Genomic DNA, 18,514 nt, shown 5'->3' with positions numbered 1-18,514 from the left:
TGATACCATTTTGGAAACTAGACCCCTTAAGGAACTTATCTAGATGTGTGGTGAGCACTTTAAACCCCCAGGTGCTTCACAGAAGTTTATAACGTAGTGCCGTGAAAATAAAAAAATCGCATTTTTTCTACAAAAATGATCTTTTTGCCTCCAAATTTTTATTTTACCAAGGGTAACAGGAGAAAATGGACCCCAGAAGTTGTTGTACAATTTGTCCTGAGTACGCCGACACCCCATATGTGGGGGTAAACCACTGTTTGGGCGCATGGCTGAGCTCGGAAGCAAAGGAGCGCCATTTGACTTTTCAATGCAAAATTGACTGGAATTGAGATCGGACGCCATGTCGCGTTTGGAGAGCCCCTGATGTGCCTAAACAGTAGAAACCCCCCAAAAGTGACCCCCAGATTTTTTAGCCCCCAAGTTTTTATTTTCACAAGGGTAACAAGAGAAATTGGACCCCAAATGTTGTCCAATTTGTCCTGAGTATGCTGGTACCCCATATGTGGGGGTAAACAACTGTTTGGGCGCATGGCTGAGCTCGGAAGGGAAGGAGCGCCATTTTGGAATGCAGACTTTGATAGAATTGTCTGCTGGCGTTATGTTGCGTTTGCAGACCCCTAATGTACCTAAACAGTAGAAACCCCCAACAAGTGACCCCATTTTGGAAAATAGACCCCCCAAGGAACTTATCTAGATATGTGGTGAGAACTTTGAATGCCCAAGTGCTTCACAGAAGTTTATAATGCAGAGTAGTGAAAATAAAAAATATATTTTTTTCCCACAAAAAAGATTTTTTAGCCCCCAAATTTTTATTTTCACAAGGGTAACAAGAGAAATTGGACCCTAAAAGTTGTTGTCCAATTTGTCCTGAGTATGCTGGTACCCAATATGTGGGGGTAAACCACTGTTTGGGCGCACGGCAGAGCTCGGAAGGGAAGGAGCGCCATTTTGGAATGCAGGCTTTGATAGAATGGTCTGCGGGCGTTATGTTGCGTTTGCAGAGCCACTGATGTACCTAAACAGTAGAAACCCCCCACAAGTGACCCCATTTTGGAAACTAGACCCCCCAAGGAACTTATCTAGATATGTGGTGAGAACTTTGAATGCCCAAGTGCTTCACAGAAGTTTATAATGCAGAGTAGTGAAAATAGAAAATATTTTTTTTTCCACAATAAAGATTTTTTAGCCCCCAAGTTTTTATTTTCACAAGGGTAACAAGAGAAATTGGATGCCAATATTCTCCAATTTGTCCTGAGTATGCTGGTACCCCATATGTGGGGGTAAACCACTGTTTGGGCACACGGCAGAGCTCGGAAGAGAAGGAGCGCCATTTTGGAATTCAGACTTTGATAGAATTGTCTGTGGGTGTTATGTTGCGTTTGCAGAGCCCCTGATGTACCTAAACAGTAGAAACCCCCCACAAGTGACCCCATGTTGGAAACTAGACCCCCTAAGGAACTTATCTAGATATGTGGTGAGAACTTTGAATGCTCAAGTGCTTCACAGAAGTTTATAATGCAGAGTAGTGAAAATAAAAAAATATTTTTTTTCCCACAAAAAAGATTTTTAGCCCCCAAGTTTTTATTTTCACAAGGGTAACAGGAGAAATTGGACCCCAAAAGTTGTTGTCCAATTTATCCCGAGTACGCTGATGCCCCATATGTGGGGGTAAACCACTGTTTGGGCGCACGGCAGAGCTCAGAAGGGAGGGAGCACCATTTGACTTTTTTAGCGCAAAATTGGCTGACGTGTTTGGAGACCCCCTGATGTACCTAAACAGTGGAAACCCCCCAATTCTAACTCCAACCCTAACTCCAACACACCCCTAACCCTAATCTCAGCCCGATCCATAATCCTAATCACAACCCTAACGATAATCACAACCCTAACCCCAAAACAGCCCTAATCTCAACCCTAACCACAACCCTAATCAAAATCCTAAATCCAACACACCCCTAACCCTAATCTCAACCCTAACCTCAAACCTAACCCTAATCCCAATACACCCCTAACCCTAACCTTAACAATAATCCCAACCCTAACCCTAATCCCAACCCTAATCCCAACCGTAACCCTAATCCCAACCTTAACCCTAATCCAAACCCTAACCCTAATCCCAACTCTAACCCTAACTTTAGCCCCAACCCTAACCATAACTTTAGCCCCAACCCTCACCCTAACCCTAATTTTAGCCCCAACCCTAGCCCTAGCCCTAACTTTAGCCCCAATCCTAACCCTAAATTTAACCCTAACCCTAGCCCTAACTTTAGCCCCAACCCTAACCCTAAGGCTACTTTCACACTTGCGTCGCGTGGCATCCGTCACAATCCGTCGTTTTGGACAAAAAACGGATCCTGCAAATGTGCCCACAGGATGCCTTTTTTGCCCATAGACTTGTATTACCGACGGATGGCCACACGTCGCGTCCATCGTGCACTGGATCCGTTGTGTTTTGGCGGACCGTTGTCACAAAAAAAGTTCAATGTAACCTTTTTTTTGTACGTCGCGTCCGCCATTTCCGCGCATGCGTGGCCATAACTCTGCCCCCTCCTCCCCAGGACATAGACTGGGCAGCGGATGCGTTGAAAAACTGCATCCACTGCCCACTTTGTGCACAATTTTCACAACGTGCGTCAGTACGTCGGGCTGACGCATTGCGACCGCCCCGTACCGACGCAAGTGTGAAAGAAGCCTAAGGCTACTTTCACACTAGCGTCGTACTCAGCCCATCGCAGTGTGTCGGGCCGACGTACCGACGCTAGCGTTGTAAGCGCCGCACAACGGGTGCAGCGGATGCTGTTTTTTCAACGCATCCGCTGCCCCATTGTGAGGTGCGGGAAGGTGGGGGCGGAGTTCCGGCCGCGCATGCGCGGTCGGAAATGGCGGACACGTCGCACAAAAAAAGTTACATGTAGCGTTTTTTGTGCCGACGGTCCGTCAAAGCACGACGCATCCGTCGCACGACGGATGCGACGTGTGGCAATCCGTCGCAATGTGCCGCTAATGCAAGTCAATGGAGAAAAAACGCATCCTGCAAGCACTTTTGCAGGATGCGTTTTTTCTCCAACGACGCATTGCGACGGAAGCCAAAAAACGCTAGTGTGAAAGTAGCCTAACCCTAACCCTAGCCCTAACCCTAAATTTAGCCCCATCCCTAGCCCTAACCCTAGCCCTAACCCTAACCCTAATTTTAGCCCCAACTCGTCTCTCCTGCCGGCCGGCAGATGGCAGCAGATTGCGGGCGCACTGCGCATGCGCCCGCCATTTTCTTTCCCGAGGAAGAAGCCGGCCGGCAGGAGGAGACGCAGGAGGACCCAGGGACATCGGGTGAGTATGATAGGGTCCCCGAATCCCCCTATTTCTCTGTCCTCTGATGTGCGATCACATCAGAGGACAGAGAATTACAGATCGCTTTTTTTTTTTGCGGTCGCCGGTAAACAGTTAATTACCGGCGATCGCAAAACAGGGTCGGTAAAAACCGACCCCGATCATGTTCTTTGGGGCACCCCCGGCAGCTGAGACCCCAAAGATCTTCTGGATGCCGGGCGGCGGGCGCACTGCGCATGCGCCCGCCATTTTTTCCCCGGAAAAAAGATGGCGGCGCCCATCGGGAGCCACGAGGAGCACCGGGGGAGATAGGTGAGTATTGGGGGGCTATTAGGGGCCATCGGGGACCCTATTTCTCTGTCTTCCGATGTGCGATCACATCGGAGGACAGAGAAATTAATTGGCAAATCGCGTTTTTTTTTTTGTTGCGACCGCCGGTAAACGGTAAATTACCGGCGATCGCAACTCGGGGGTCGGTAAAAACCCCCCAAATCATGTTCTCTGGGGTCTCGGCTACCCTCGGCAACCGAGACCCCAGAGAAAATCCGAGTCTGGGGGGCGCTATTCACTTTTTCCACAGCGCCGTTAATTAACGGCGCTGTGGTTTCAGTACCCTTAGCGGCCGCCGTTAAAAGGCGTATCGGCGGTCGTTAAGGGGTTAAACAATACAGGTCACAACTGGTACAGGAGGAGAGAGCACTGTGCCCACGAGGGCTCACAATCTACAAGGGATGGGTGAGGATACAGTAGGCGAGGGTAGAGCTGGTCGTGCAGCGGTTTGGTCGATCAGTGGTTACTGCAGGTTGTAGGCTTGTCGGAAGGGGTGGATCTTAAGGTTCTTTTTGAAGGTTTCGATGGTAGGCGAGAGTCTAATATGTTGTGGTAGAGAGTTCCAGAGTAGGGGTGATACGTGAGAGAAATCTTGTATGTGATTGTGGGAAGAGGAGATAAGAGGGGAGTAGAAAAGGAGATCTTGTGAGGATCGGAGGTTGCGTGTAGGTAAGTACCGGGAGACGAGGTCACAGATGTATGGAGGAGACACCTTGTGGATGGCTTTGTACGTCATGGTTAGGGTTTTGTAGTGGAGTCTCTGGGCAATGGGGAGCCAGTGAAGGGATTGACAGAGGGGAGAGGCCGGGGAATAGCGGGGGGACAGGTGGATTAGTCGGGCAGCAGAGTTTAGAATAGATTGGAGGGGTGCGAGAGTGTTAGAGGGGAGGCCAGAGAGCAGGAGGTTACAGTAGTCGAGGCAGGAGATAATGAGGGCATGGACTAGGGTTTTTGCAGATTCTTGGTTTAGGAATGTACGGATCTGTGAAATATTTTTGAGTTGAAGGCGGCAGGAAGTGGAAAGGGCTTAGATATGTGGTTTGAAGGAGAGATTAGTGTCAAGCATTACCCCGAGATAGCGAGCTTGTGGGACTGGGGAGAGTGGGCAGCCGTTTACTGTAATGGATAGGTTTGTTGGGGGGGTCACGTGAGATGGGGAAAGACGATGAATTCTGTTTGTCCATGTTAAGTTTTAGAAATCTAGTGGAGAAGAAGGATGAAATAGCGGACAGACATTGAGGGATTCTGGTTAGTAGGGTGGTGATATCTGGTCCAGAGATGTAGATCTGTGTGTCGTCAGCATAGAGATGATAGTGAAAACCATATGCAAATTGCCTCTGCTGAAAAAAAGAGGACTTAACTCTATAGCGCCACCTATTAGAAGTAGCGATCCTACAAGTCACAATCAACCCTTTAACGAGTCGTGCAATATGACTTAGGATAAAAGCCAAATCAGTATCTTAATTCGCAGACACGGTGTTTCGGGCTGTTGGCCCTCGTCAGTGCGAAGCATGAGAACTGATTTGGCTAGGTGAGAGGCTCTGGACTGGGGTCTAAGGGGTAACGTTTCTCCTTATGGAGAGTGACATACCAGCTGGCTTGTCAAGGTAAGCAGGCTTATTCGCCGTGCAATGCTCCTCTGGGAATTTAAATATGCAAATTGCCTCTGCTGAAAAAAAGAGGCCTTAACTCTATAGCGCCACCTATTGGAAGTAGCGATCCTACAAGTCACAATCAACCCTTTAACGAGTCGTGCAATATGACTTAGGATAAAAGCCAAATCAGTATCTCAATTCGCAGACACGGTGTTTCGGGCTGTTGGCCCTCGAAAACCATGAGATTCTATGAGCTGTCCCAGGCCAAAGGTGTAAATGGAAAAGAGCAGGGGCCCTAGAACTGAACCTTGCGGGACTTCGACAGATAGGGGGCGAGGTGAGGAGGTGGTGATACTGAATGTCCGGTCTGTTAGGTATGACAAAATCCAGGATAGGGCCAAGTCTGTGATGCCAAGAAATGAGAGGGTCTGTAGTAATAGGGAATGGTCCACTGTGTCAAAGGCAGAAGACAGGTCCAGGAGGAGGAGGACAGAGTAGTGTTGCTTGCTCTTAATTAAGGTTAATAGGTCACTGGTGACCTTAGTTAGGGCAGTTTCAGTGGAGTGGTGTGACCGGAAGCCAGATTGTAAGCGGTTGAAGAGGGAGCAGGAAGAGAGATGGGAATACAGTTCAAGATGGGCGTGTTGTTCCAGTAGTTTTGAGGCATAGGGTAGAAGTGATATAGGGCAATAGCTAGATACAGAGGATGGGTCAAGAGAGGGCTTTTTGAGGATAGGTGTGATTGAAGCATGTGTAAAGCTTGAGGACAAAACACCAATTGTTAGTGATAGGTTGAAGAGATGAGTTAGGGTTGGGATAAAGACTGGCGAGATTTGGGATGAAGTGGGATGGGATTGGGTCAAGTGCACAGGTGGTGAGATGCGATCTTGAGAGGAGAGTGGAGAGTCAATCTTCTGTAATGGTGGAGAAGTTGGTTTATTTTATGTAGTGCTTTTGCTCTCCATATAGAATAGCAAGATCTCATAGAAGTAATATATGTTCAAGAAAGTGGTATCAGGAAAAATATTCCATATGTTATTGGATTGGAGTAATGTGAATATTAATTTGATATTGATGATGTTGGGGGTATTTATATTCATAGTATTTTATGGATTTATAGTTATATATTTTAATACTCATAAAGATGAAGAAAAAAACAACTTTTTTTATGGATGTAATAGAGAAAAAAGTCTGCATTTTTTCCGCTATTTACCAATCAACATAATCTTTTCACTGTATTGTATGAGTTTTTACAATTACAGGGATGTCAAATATGTTTGTTATTTACTGATTTGTGACATTTTTTTTTTTTTTAAGTATTAAGTGTGATTATTGTAATTTTTTCATTATTTTACAAGTAATTTTGTAGAGAATCTTATTCTATTACAGGTATATAGAGTACTGGTATATATAGATATATATCTAGCTAGCAGTACAGTTTGCCTATAAAGAAGAAGAATACAATTTAGATCTTTAGGCTGAATTTTTTTTTCACATTTAAATAACCAGCCTGATATGAAAAGTATGTGAGTTGAATTCTGAGATCTACCACATTTAAAGATAATATTTAACTATATATGAAAGCATGTACTAAAACAGTGAGAGACAAAGGGGCCATTCATCCAATGTCCAGATTTGGAGAAGGAGAATGTACACAGGGAGAAAGTGGAACAATCACAGTAGCATCTTAGAAACCTGATGTGTGACTGGATCTCCTCCAAGGACCCCTGTGTAGTTGAGCCGACTACATGTGGTATGTCTGCCACTGCTTATTTGTGCCAAAGATTTCAAACTGTCACAAAATATATGACAAATTTGCCACAAGTTCAGATATTAAAATTCTATCTAGAAATATTCACTTTTAAACGTAACCCCCATGCACATACTGGAGTGAGTTTATGACTTTTTGTGTAACATTTAGAAAAGTTCCAAGTTATAAATATGGCAAAACATTGAAAATGATGAGGACATGCCCCTTCATAAGTGCTACTAATAAAAATAACAGTCTTGGTGCAAAATTCATTAAAACATGCAGCAATATTTTAATAAATGTGTCAGAAAAGTAAAAATGATACAAAGTGCTTAAAAAATTCCTCCCAGTGTACTTACCCATTTACAAAAGCTGCTCGACTGGTATATATTTTGCCTGGTTTGGTTTGATCAGCATCATACCATTTTTTCAGATCAAATCTTTCTTCTGGTATCTCTGTTGCACAATTTTTCCCATTAGAAATAACTTTCCAAAAATTTTCAGTCCCTTCACCTAGTAAATGAGCATTTTTAATATTATAGAAGAGAATTGTATAAAAATAATTTCATCACACAATAGTTGATAGTTATAAGAGAAAAAAAAAGTAGACTAAAAAGAAACATTGTCCGCTTTTTTTATCCTTTTATTAGATATTTTTAATATATTTAAATTTCTTGAAATAAGAAATAATTAAAAGTTAAACAATTTGTATTAACCCCTAAATTATTTTGTTATGGAAATAAATCTTTGATCCCTTGTAGTGAATGAAAGTGAGGTGGGCAATTCATTTTCACAAGGAGCCACATGAAAGTCCTTGACTGTTAAAGAGGGCCAAACCAACAAGCCAAACTTAATTGTTCTCAGCATTATTAATAGAGTTGAGCGAATTTGTTTGGATCTTTGCTTATTCGTCATGCTATGGCGCTTACCGAATAAGCTGCAGAGGGAACCCGGATACATGGAGCGCCCCGGCTGGTTGGCGCCGCAGCTTGCATGTGTCACAACACATGCATGGAGATCCCAACACACAGGCTGTCCATGCATGAGCTGTAACAGTGACACAGCCTCGACACATGCAGCTGCGGCGCCAGACAGGTGATCAGCCGGTGCGCTCCATGTATCCGGGTTCCCTCTGCAGCTTATTCGGTAAGCACTATAGGTTGCCGAATAAGCAGGGACTCGAACAAATTAGCTCAACTATAATTATTACTATTATTATTGTTTTAATTATCTTTTAATATTGAGCAAAATTAAGTATATTGATTAGCTGCTACTGCTTATACATGTTATGATAGATCTAATTCTAAAGAATTCCCACCTGTAGCAGCTATTCAAAACAATAAAATTTACTCAGGGGCGGACACAGACAGCTTAGGGCCCCTGTGCAAGAAATGTATCTGGGCCCCCTCCTTTCATCGCGACCAAGCTACAGATATACATATTTTTTTACAGTCTCCTCTCATATATATTGCAACCCTTATTACACAGTGCTCTCTCTTTATGTATAACACCGTCCTGTATCATATAGTTCCCTCTTGTTATGTACAGCACCGTCCCTTACATATCAGATTCTCATTATTTTTGTTATTTATACCTCCCTGTTCTTTATTACATATCATCCACTCCTGTTAGATATAAACTGAAATGACGGCTGATGGAGCATGGGAAAGCTTCTTTTGTGATGGATGCGGCTGATGGACTGGTCTTCTGGTCAGATGCTGCTCCCTCAGCTGTCATTTTACATTTTACAGGAGAGGACACCATGCAATAAAGAGAAGACGCTGTGAATAACAAAAATAATGAGAATACTCAATGTAAGGGACGGTGCTGTAGATGGCAAGAGATGATACTGGGTAATAATGGACGGCGCTCCACATAACAGGACACTGTTAGTGATGAGCGAATCTACTCGTTACTCGAGATTTCCCGAGCATGCTTGGGGGTCCTCCGAGTATTTTTTAGTGCTCGGAGATTTACTTTTTCTTGCCGCAGCTGAATGTTTTACATCTGTTAGCCAACATAAGTACATGTGGGGATTCCCTAGCAACCAGGCAACCCCCACATGTACTTAGCCTGGCTAACAGATGTAAAACATTCAGCTGCGGCGAAGAAAACTAAATCTCCGAGCACTAAAAAATACTCGGAGGACCCCCGAGCATGCTCGAGAAATCTCGAGTAACGAGTATATTCGCTCATCACTAGATGCTATATAATAAAGGACGGCACCATACATAAATAGGATGTTACGTAATAAGGGACGGGAGGGTACCGGTACCGCAGATGCGATTTCAGGATACGGTCACCGCCGAAGCAGTCACAGGAAGCGAGCACTAATAACAGTACACAGGGTATGGGATATGGGATACTATATCAGACTAGGGATGGGGGACCTGGCAACATGCAGTTGCATACACACCAACTACCTAACATACTGTAACTATAGGGATTGCTCAGGCACCTCCCTACTGAGGAGGGTGCTTTTTATACAAGATGTCTCCACGCTTTTGGCTGGGAGACACGTTGCAAGTGAACACACATTTAACTAAATGCCTCCCAGCTGAGCATTTACCATGTGTATGTGCTGCCCCTTTTAGAACAGGGGAGTGCGCACAGATGCACCCTAGGCACCCCATCGGGACACAGTGCAGCATGCATAGTGGAGGTTGAAGGCAGGAGCATGCTGGAGACAGTGCCATGGGCCGGTGAGTAAGCTGGTGTCCCTGCATAGAGGGAGGAGGGGACACCATGTCAGGCATAGCGCTACATGCCGCTTTCTGAATTTGTCTTGTTCTTCTGCAACACATGGAAAAAAACTCGATTCTACTCACCTTTCTCCGCTCCCATGCCACACGGCGTCCTCTTCTGCAACCGGCGCAAGAGCCGCCAGCTGACTTGTCGTCACTGCCATATGCCCCCCAGTCATGGACACACCGAGGTCAGATGCTGGATGCTAATTGGTCAGTAGCGTGTACTGGCGGATCACCGGTGCTGCAATATATTTCAGCTGAATGTGCGTCCAAGGATGCAGATCGAGCTGAAATATTCGCTGGTGTCAGTGGCCGCACTCCACTTCTGGGCCCAATGCAGCTGCGACTTGTCTGGCCCCGGGAATGCCCCGCTAAAGGGAACCTGTCACCAGGTTTGGCAGATATAAGATACAGCCACCACCTTTCAGGGCTCATCTACAGCATTCTATAATGCTGTATATAAGCCTCCGATCCGACCTGTAAGAGAAGAAAAATAAGTTTTATTATACTCACCCGGGGGCGGTCCGGTCTGATGAGTGTCACAGCTCCGGGTCCGGCGCCTCCCATATTCTTATGATCGCCGCCGTGCTGCTTGCATCATGGCTCCCCGGCATTGCACTCCTGCGCAGTCGTACTTATCTGTGCATAGTACTGCAGTGCGCAGATGCCAGGAAAGGTCAGAGAGGCCCAGCGCCTGTGCACTGCATGACTTTGCTCTGCCCTCAACAGGACAGATAAGTACGCCTGTGCAGGAGCGCGATTCCGGGGAGCCATGAAGCAACAGGAGGAAGGCATCGCAAGAAGATGGGAGGCCCCGGACCCTGAGCTGCGACACCCATCGGACCTGACTGCCCCCCAGGGGAGTATAATAAAACTTATTTTTCTTATCTTTCAGATTGGATCGGGGGCTTATCTACATAATTACAGAATTCTGTAGATAAGCCCTGAAAGGTGGTGGCCGTATCTTATAGTGGCCAAAACTGCTGACATGTTCCCTTTAAGTGATATTTACCTTTACACTTACTACCTACTGTGTCTCAGATACTAATATATATATATATATATATATATATATATATATATATATATATATATATATATATATATATTGTTCATACATGCATAGATAACCAAAGTACACATCGATACATGAAAACACTTTTGGCCATGACTGTGTGTATGTGTGTGCATTATATGTAGCATATACAGTATACTGTATATATATATATAATTATAGACACACAGATAACTACTGTACACTCAGGTTCTAATACACACACACATACACACATATATATATATATATATATATATATACATATATATAGTGTACTGTGATTATCTTTGTGTCCCACAGATACATATGAGCACTGTGCATAGGTACATATACATACACTAGATGATGGCCCGATTCTAACGCATCGGGTATTCTAGAATATGCATGTAGTGCGACGTAGTATATAACACAGGCCATGTAGTATATTGCCCAGCCACGTAGTATATTGCCCAGCCACGTAGTATATTGCCCAGTCACGTAGTATATTGCCCAGCGACGTAGTATATTGCCCAGCGACGTAGTATATTGCCCAGCGACGTAGTATATTGCCCAGTCACATAGTATATTGCCCAGCCACGTAGTATATTGCCCAGTCACGTAGTATATTGCCCAGTCACATAGTATATTGCCCAGCCACGTAGTATATTGCCCAGTCACGTAGTATATTGCCCAGCGACGTACTATATAACCGAGCCACGTAGTATATTGCCCAGCGACGTAGTATATTGCCCAGTCACGTAGTATATTGCCCAGTCACGTAGTATATTGCCCAGCCACGTAGTATACAGCACAGAGCCACGTAGTATATTGCCCAGCCACGTAGTATATTGCCCAGTGACGTAGTATATTGCCCAGCCACGTAGTATATTGCCCAGTGACGTAGTATATTGTCCAGCCACGTAGTATACAGCACAGAGCCACGTAGTATATTGCCCAGCTACGTAGTATAATGCCCAGTCACGTATGTCACAGGTTAAAAAATAAAAAATAAACATACTCACCTTCGGATCCGAGGGCCCCTTGTAGTTCTAACATACTCACCATTCTTGACGCTGCTCCTCAGCGTCCCGTCTCTCCGCCTCCTGGGATCCAACGGCGCTGTGCCGATGGGCGTGAAATCTTCCATTCCTAGCGAGACCGCTAGGTCTTCTGGGTAATTTTGCAAAGCATCGCTGGGAAAGGAAGATGGCGGCAGGCGCGAGTGGACAATGGAGGGTGAGTATAGCAGGTTTTTTGTTTTTTTTTTAACATTACTTTTTTTTACTATTGATGCCGCATAGGCAGCATCAATAGTAAAAGGTTGGGGACACACAGGGTTAATAGTGGCGGTAACGGAGTGCGTTATCCGTGGCATAATGCGGTCCGTTACCGCCGGCATTAACCCTGTGTTAGCGGTGACCGGAGGGGAGTATGGAGCAGGCGCCGGGGACAGTGACTGCGGGAAGCATGGAGCGGAGCGCCAGGGACAGTGACTGTGGGGAGCATGGACCGGAGCGCCGGGGACACTGCGGGGAGTATGGACCGGAGCGCCGGGGACACTGCGGGGAATATGGAGTGGAGCGCCGGGGACACTGACTGCGGGGAGCGGAGATAACGGAGCGGATCGCCGGGGACACTGCGGGGAGTAAGGAGCGGCCATTTTCTTCCAGACTGTGCCTGTAGCTGATTGGTCGCGGCAGCCATGACAGGCAGCTGGCGAGACCAATCAGTGAATAAATAACCGTGACAGAAGGACAGACAGACGGAAGTGACCCTTAGACAATTATATATACATATATATAGATACTTATATATAGACTTTTACAAACAGGTGCACAGAAGTATGGTAATACACATAGGTGATAGTAAGTCTGTACACATTTTGTTACTTACACGTGCCGTCCCTCTGGCAGGTGCATTCATCCATCTCCAGCAGCTCCATCCTGGAGGTTTTCAGCCCTCCATCAGCACTTACTGGCCAGATCTCCAGCTCTCGCCAGTCCTCCTGCCTCTTCACTACCTCTGATAGCTGCAGTGTTCTCCCCGTAGTCAGTGGATCTGAGACTTCTTCCTCCTGAGAAGTTCTGTCAGGTGCCTGACCCATGTGAACATCGGCCATCACATCAACCTCCCCTCCCCCCGTAGCCACTTACCAACCCTGTACTGAGGGGTCTTTACTGGGCTGCACTGGCCACTCTTCAGCATTCACACTGCAGCTCCTGAATCTGAATGGGCCAGTGCCGCAGTTTTCAAATAAAGCCCCCTCGGTACAGGAGGTGGAGGTAGCTACAGGGGGATTGATGTGATCTCTCATGTGAACATTGATCAAGCAGTTCAGTTGTCAGAACTGCTCAGGAGGCAGCAGAGGTTACAGATGTACTGACTGCTCAGAGGCTGCTCCCAGCAGCAGTCAGAGGCAGTGAGGAGGAGGCAGGAGACAGGACTGGCTGAGATCAGCCATACTTACCAGACCTGTTCCTGCCTGCCCTGCACGAACCAGGAAGAGAAGCTGGGGGCGTGTCCAAGGATTCTGGGGGGGCGTGTCCAGTGATCCCGGGCTCCTTCATCATATCAAAGAGCCAGCGGCAGCATCAACTCAGAGGAGAGGAAGAGGCCCCTCTCTGACAGCAAAATACTCGGGTGCAGCCCCTTCCTCTCCTCTTAGTGTAGATGCAGCCGCTGGGTCTATGAGAGAGTAAGATATTTGAGCAGCTGATCGGGCCCCCTGTCCAACTGGGCCCCTGTTCAGCTGCACAGGCTGAACATGCGGTGTGTCCACCCATGAATTTACTGCTTTTTATAAAGTTTATTAAAAAAAGATAATCATACTGCTCCTGTTGTTCAACCTTAAGTATGTATAATAAGTTTAGATGTACCTTGATCACCAGCTCCCCCTACACATAGTACTATGCTCCCATAGCTCCATTACAAATACACTATGTTCCAAATTATTATGCAAATGACATTTTTCTCGGATTTTCCTAAATGGTCAGTGCAAATGACAGTCAGTCTAATAAAAGTCATCACCCGTTAGAGTATACATCGAATTTTATTGAAGAAACCTCCCAATGATAACAGTATAATCTCCAAAATGAATAAAAACTTAAAATGCACTGTTCCAAATTATTAGGCCAGTAGTATTTCTAAACATTTGATATGTTTTAAAGAACTGAAAATGCTCATTTGTGGAATTTGCAGCATTAGGAGGTCACATTCACTGAACAAAAAAGCTATTTAACTCCAAAACATCCTAACAGGCCAAGTTACATGTTAACATAGGAGCCCTTCATTGATATCACCTTCACAATTCTTGCATCCATTGAACTTGTGAGTTTTTGGAGAGTTTCAGCTTGTATTTCTTTGCATGAAGTCAGAATAGCCTCCCAGAACTGCTGTTTTGATGTGAACTGCCTCCCACCCTCATAGATCTTTTGTTTGATGATACTCCAAAGGTTCTCTATAGGGTTGAGGTCAGGGGAAGATGGTGGCCACACCATGAGTTTATCTCCTTTAATGCCCATAGCAGCCAATTACTCAGAGGTATTCATTGTCATGCATGAAGATGATTTTGTTCCTGAAGGCACGTGGAAGACCATGGAAGAAAGTTGTCAGTCAGAAACTCTGCTTACTTTGCTGAGGTCATTTTCACACCTTCAGGAACCTTAAAGGGCCCTACCAGCTTGTTCCCCATGATTCCAGCCCAAAACATCACTCCTCCTCCTCCTTGCTGACGTCGCAGCCTTGTTGGGACATGGTGGCCATCCACCAACCATCCACTACTCCATCCATCTGGACCATCCAGAGTTGCTCGACACTCATCAGTAAACAATGTCTGGGCCCACTGCAACCGTTTCTGCTTGTGAACACTGTTTAGGAGTGGCCGAATAGTAGGTTTATGCACCACAGCAAGCCTTTGAAGGATCCTACACCTTGAGGTTCGAGGGACTCCAGACGCACTAGCAGCTTCAAATAACTGTTTGCTGCTTTGTAATGGTATTTTGGCAGTTGCTCTCATAATCCAATGAATTTGTTTGCCAGAAAACTTCCTCATTATGCCTTTATTTGCATGAACTCTGTGCTCTGTTTCAGTCACAAATCTCATCAGAGTATGATGATCACTCTTAAGTTTTCGTGAAATATCTAATTTTTTCATACCTTGTCCAAGGCATTGCACTATTTAATGCTTTTCAGCAGCAGAGAGATCCTTTTTATTTCCCATATTGCTTGAAACCCGTGACCTGCATAATAATGTGGAACATCATTTTTGAGTAGTTTTCCTTTAATTAGAATCACCTGGAAAACTAATTATCACATTTGTTTAAGATTGATTTCAGTGATTCATTGAGCCCTGAGACACAATACTATCCATGAGTTTATTTGAAAAACAAAACAATTAAATCTTTAAGACACTTAAATCCAATTTGCATAATAATTTGGAACACAGTGTAGTATAATGTCCCCACTGACTCCCACACAGTATAATGCCTGCACAATCCCCCACACAGTATAATGCCTCCACAGCTCCACACATAGTATGATGCCAATCACCCTCACACAGTATGATGGACACCACAGCCCACCCATACAGGGTATACTGTTCCTCACTACCTCCCCCTCGTTCATAGTATAATGTACCTCACAGCCTCTTGAATACAGTCTGATTGACCCTACAGCTAACCACATACAGTGTGATGTCTTCTCAGTTCCCCACACAGTATTTTGGACCCAACACCCACCCACACAGTATGTTGTCCCCACAACTCACCATGCAGTATCATGGGCCCCACAACTCCAGCACATATAATGATGCACCCCACATCCCCCAGACATAGTATGATGAACTACACAGCCCACCACATACAGCATGATGAACCACACAGCCTACGCACTCATTATAATGAACCCCACAGGCTCCCACACATTGTGATTGATGGCCAGACAGAGCACCCCACAAAATATGAAGATCTCACAGCCCCCAAACAGTACTATAGCCCCCACATAAGTATGATGTCACCTCATCCCTTCCTTCATCCCCATATTATGAGAGCACTCACAGTTTCTCCCAAGTGCTGATTTGTAACAAAAAAATAAATAAAATTACCTACCTAACCCCATTCCCGTAATCCTTCATTGTATGCGCTGCTATGTGTGCAGCGCCCCAGAGTCCTGGTCGTTGCAGTACTGTTGCTCCGCCACTAAGGGGGGCTATGGTACGTCTGATGGCACTGAAGGAGTTCATCTGACCAGGTATCACATACACCAATACATTTCACAGTCTGGCCTCCAGGGGGAGCTAAGGGTACTATGCATTAGGCCACTCCTCACAGTCTGGTAAAACTGGAAGTTAGATCAGAAAGCTGACTGGGGTGGAACCAGGCAACACCTTGTGGCAGAGGGTGTTGTAGGGGAAGATTCAGAGGGGTCCCTGTCAGGGGTGGGATCCTGACAGAGGCCTAGCAAACAGAGAGAACGTTACGGGACCGCGCCTGCACGATATAGCGGCGGTACCCCAAGAAAGGACAAGAAGCGAGGTATATTGTGCTGAGTGAGAAACGAGATCAACGCAACAAGGAGAAATACCAGTAGGAGTTGTGCTGTGAGACCGAGGCAACATCCTATTGAGGCGCAAATAACCGGTGGCCGGAACGCCGAGGAAGTATAGAGCTCCAGGCATTACTTCAAACCTACGGCAGGACAGTGAGTTATAGGCTGGCTGTCTCACCCAAATCACCTACGAAGACATAGGGGGCAACATTTGGAGAGGGGCGACTCTAGGGTCCCGGAAGAACTCCGAACCTGCCCGTCATACGGGTGCGTCCTAGCCATATCATCTGGGGGGACGAAGAAGAAGAAGAACAGAATCGAGTTGTGAGGGAACACGAGAAACAGACACAACAGTTGTGGGGAGTATCCCGTAAGCGCAGAAGGGGAGGACCACAACACACAAGCGCTAGAAGGTAGGCACAGATTTCCACCTGCAAAGGGAACTCTGGAGGTGCCATCGGACCGGCCGGACTTGCGTAGCCTGGTTAACCGTACTTCGGACTGAGGACTCTGAGACCTTCAGTAAAGAGGTAAAGAGACTTCAACCTGGTGTCCTCGTTATTTACTGCGACCTGCACTGCACAGCACGATAACACCCTCCTACACCTCCACCTTCATTGTATGCCCCTCAGTAGGGTCACGGGCCGGGTCTAGCCACCGTGACAACCCCAGAGCAGAGACTCAGAGGCCCGGTACCGGGTACCCCTCGGCCCTGCGGCAGTGGGGGCGCTGCATGTGCACGTGGTCTCTAAGAATGAAATAAAGGGTGGCGGCTGGCAAAACAAGCCTGGGGCTGGAGCAATCTGCTTGAGGCCGGAGAAATGAAATTACGGGCCATAATCGGTACGCAAGCCGTTGGTTCCCCACCTCTGCACTAATCCATCAATTTTTGGGGGGAATACCCCTTTAAATTCTGAATCATGGTTTATAACACTCACCTCCAGGGAAATTGCATCCTATGCCAACAACTGCTATGTGATCTTCTCCCTCCTCCATCCTGAACCTCTAGTTCTAAAAAAGAAAAAAATTAGAAGATTAGCCTATTGGTCTTATGATAGAAAGCAATTACTATTTATACAATTTTGCTGAATGATTAATTCAAGTTTTATGTTTTTGTATGCAAGTTGATAAATGCTACAACAGTGCATTTTTTCACATTTATTTCAAGAAATTCTTAGAAAAAAGTTCTGCTCTAACATTGTACACTTTTCTAGTTCCCAGTGTCAAAAGTTAAGTTTCTAAAATATTTTTTAGCAATATAAATTGTCCTTGTGTTGAAAATTCATTATTAGATATAAGAACACTCACGTACTAATGTGCATTTGTACCATACTTTAAGTTAGGCTGGAGTTACACTAGAGAGAAATACGGACGAGTGCTATGCGAGAAAAAAATTGCATAGCCCTCGGCCCAATGATAATCTTCGGGGCAGCTCCTATCATCCGATTTTTTTCTTGGTCAAATTATACATGTGATTTTTTCTCGCACCTATAGACTCGCCAATGAAAGTCTATGGGTGCGAGAAAAACTCGCACATCACAGGGACCATCATTGTGACTTGCGAGAAATACGCGCTGGTGTCCTTTCGAAAAGCCAGTAATTCCTTGCGTTGCACAGTAAAATCACACTGACAGGTTAGAAACTTAGAATAGATATAATAAATGTATACACATAGTATAGGTGTATATATATATATATATATATATCATTGAGACACATATATATATATATACTGTATCTTTACATTTCATGAAGAGTTAGGTAGCAGAATAGCCGATAATTCAATTGTCGGCTTCTGTACAATCACTGCAGAACCCGACAGGATATGAGACATGGTTTACATACAGTAAACCATTGCATATCTGTTAGATTTTGATATGTCCCTCACTAATAATGTTAGTAGTATGTGTGTGTGTGTGTGTGTGTCAAATTTTGGAGTTGTAGGTGTTAAATTAAAGAATGAAATCACATATAAAATTTGCGTGGACTCCTGCACAATTTTCGCCGCCAGAGAGGGAAAGCCAGTGACTGATTGCAGATATTAATAGTCTAGAGAGGGACCATGGTTATTGCCCCCCCAGCTAAAAACATCTGCGCTAGCCACCCCAGAAAAGACGCATCTGTAAGATGCGCAGCCTAAGTGATGTCAGCGGTAGTCACTGAGGGTGCGCAGACTCCCCCCTGA

General features: G+C 45.4%; 1 protein-coding gene across 1 annotated transcript in view; it reads right to left on the bottom strand.

The window, feature by feature from the left end:
- LOC143783216 (mycocerosic acid synthase-like polyketide synthase) overlaps positions 1-17,325 on the bottom strand; it is a 33,358-nt gene extending 16,033 nt beyond the window's left edge. The window contains exons 1-2 of the mRNA XM_077271635.1: positions 17,268-17,325; positions 7,362-7,515 (exon numbers count right to left, since the gene is read on the bottom strand). Of these exons, the coding sequence (XP_077127750.1) occupies positions 7,362-7,515; positions 17,268-17,325 (212 nt within the window). The remainder of the gene's footprint in view (positions 1-7,361; positions 7,516-17,267) is intronic.
- Positions 17,326-18,514: the final 1,189 nt, after the last annotated feature.

This window comes from Ranitomeya variabilis, chromosome 6, assembly GCF_051348905.1.
Source record: "Ranitomeya variabilis isolate aRanVar5 chromosome 6, aRanVar5.hap1, whole genome shotgun sequence".
Taxonomy (NCBI): Eukaryota; Metazoa; Chordata; class Amphibia; order Anura; family Dendrobatidae; genus Ranitomeya; species Ranitomeya variabilis.
This window is presented reverse-complemented; position numbering and strand designations above follow the sequence as displayed.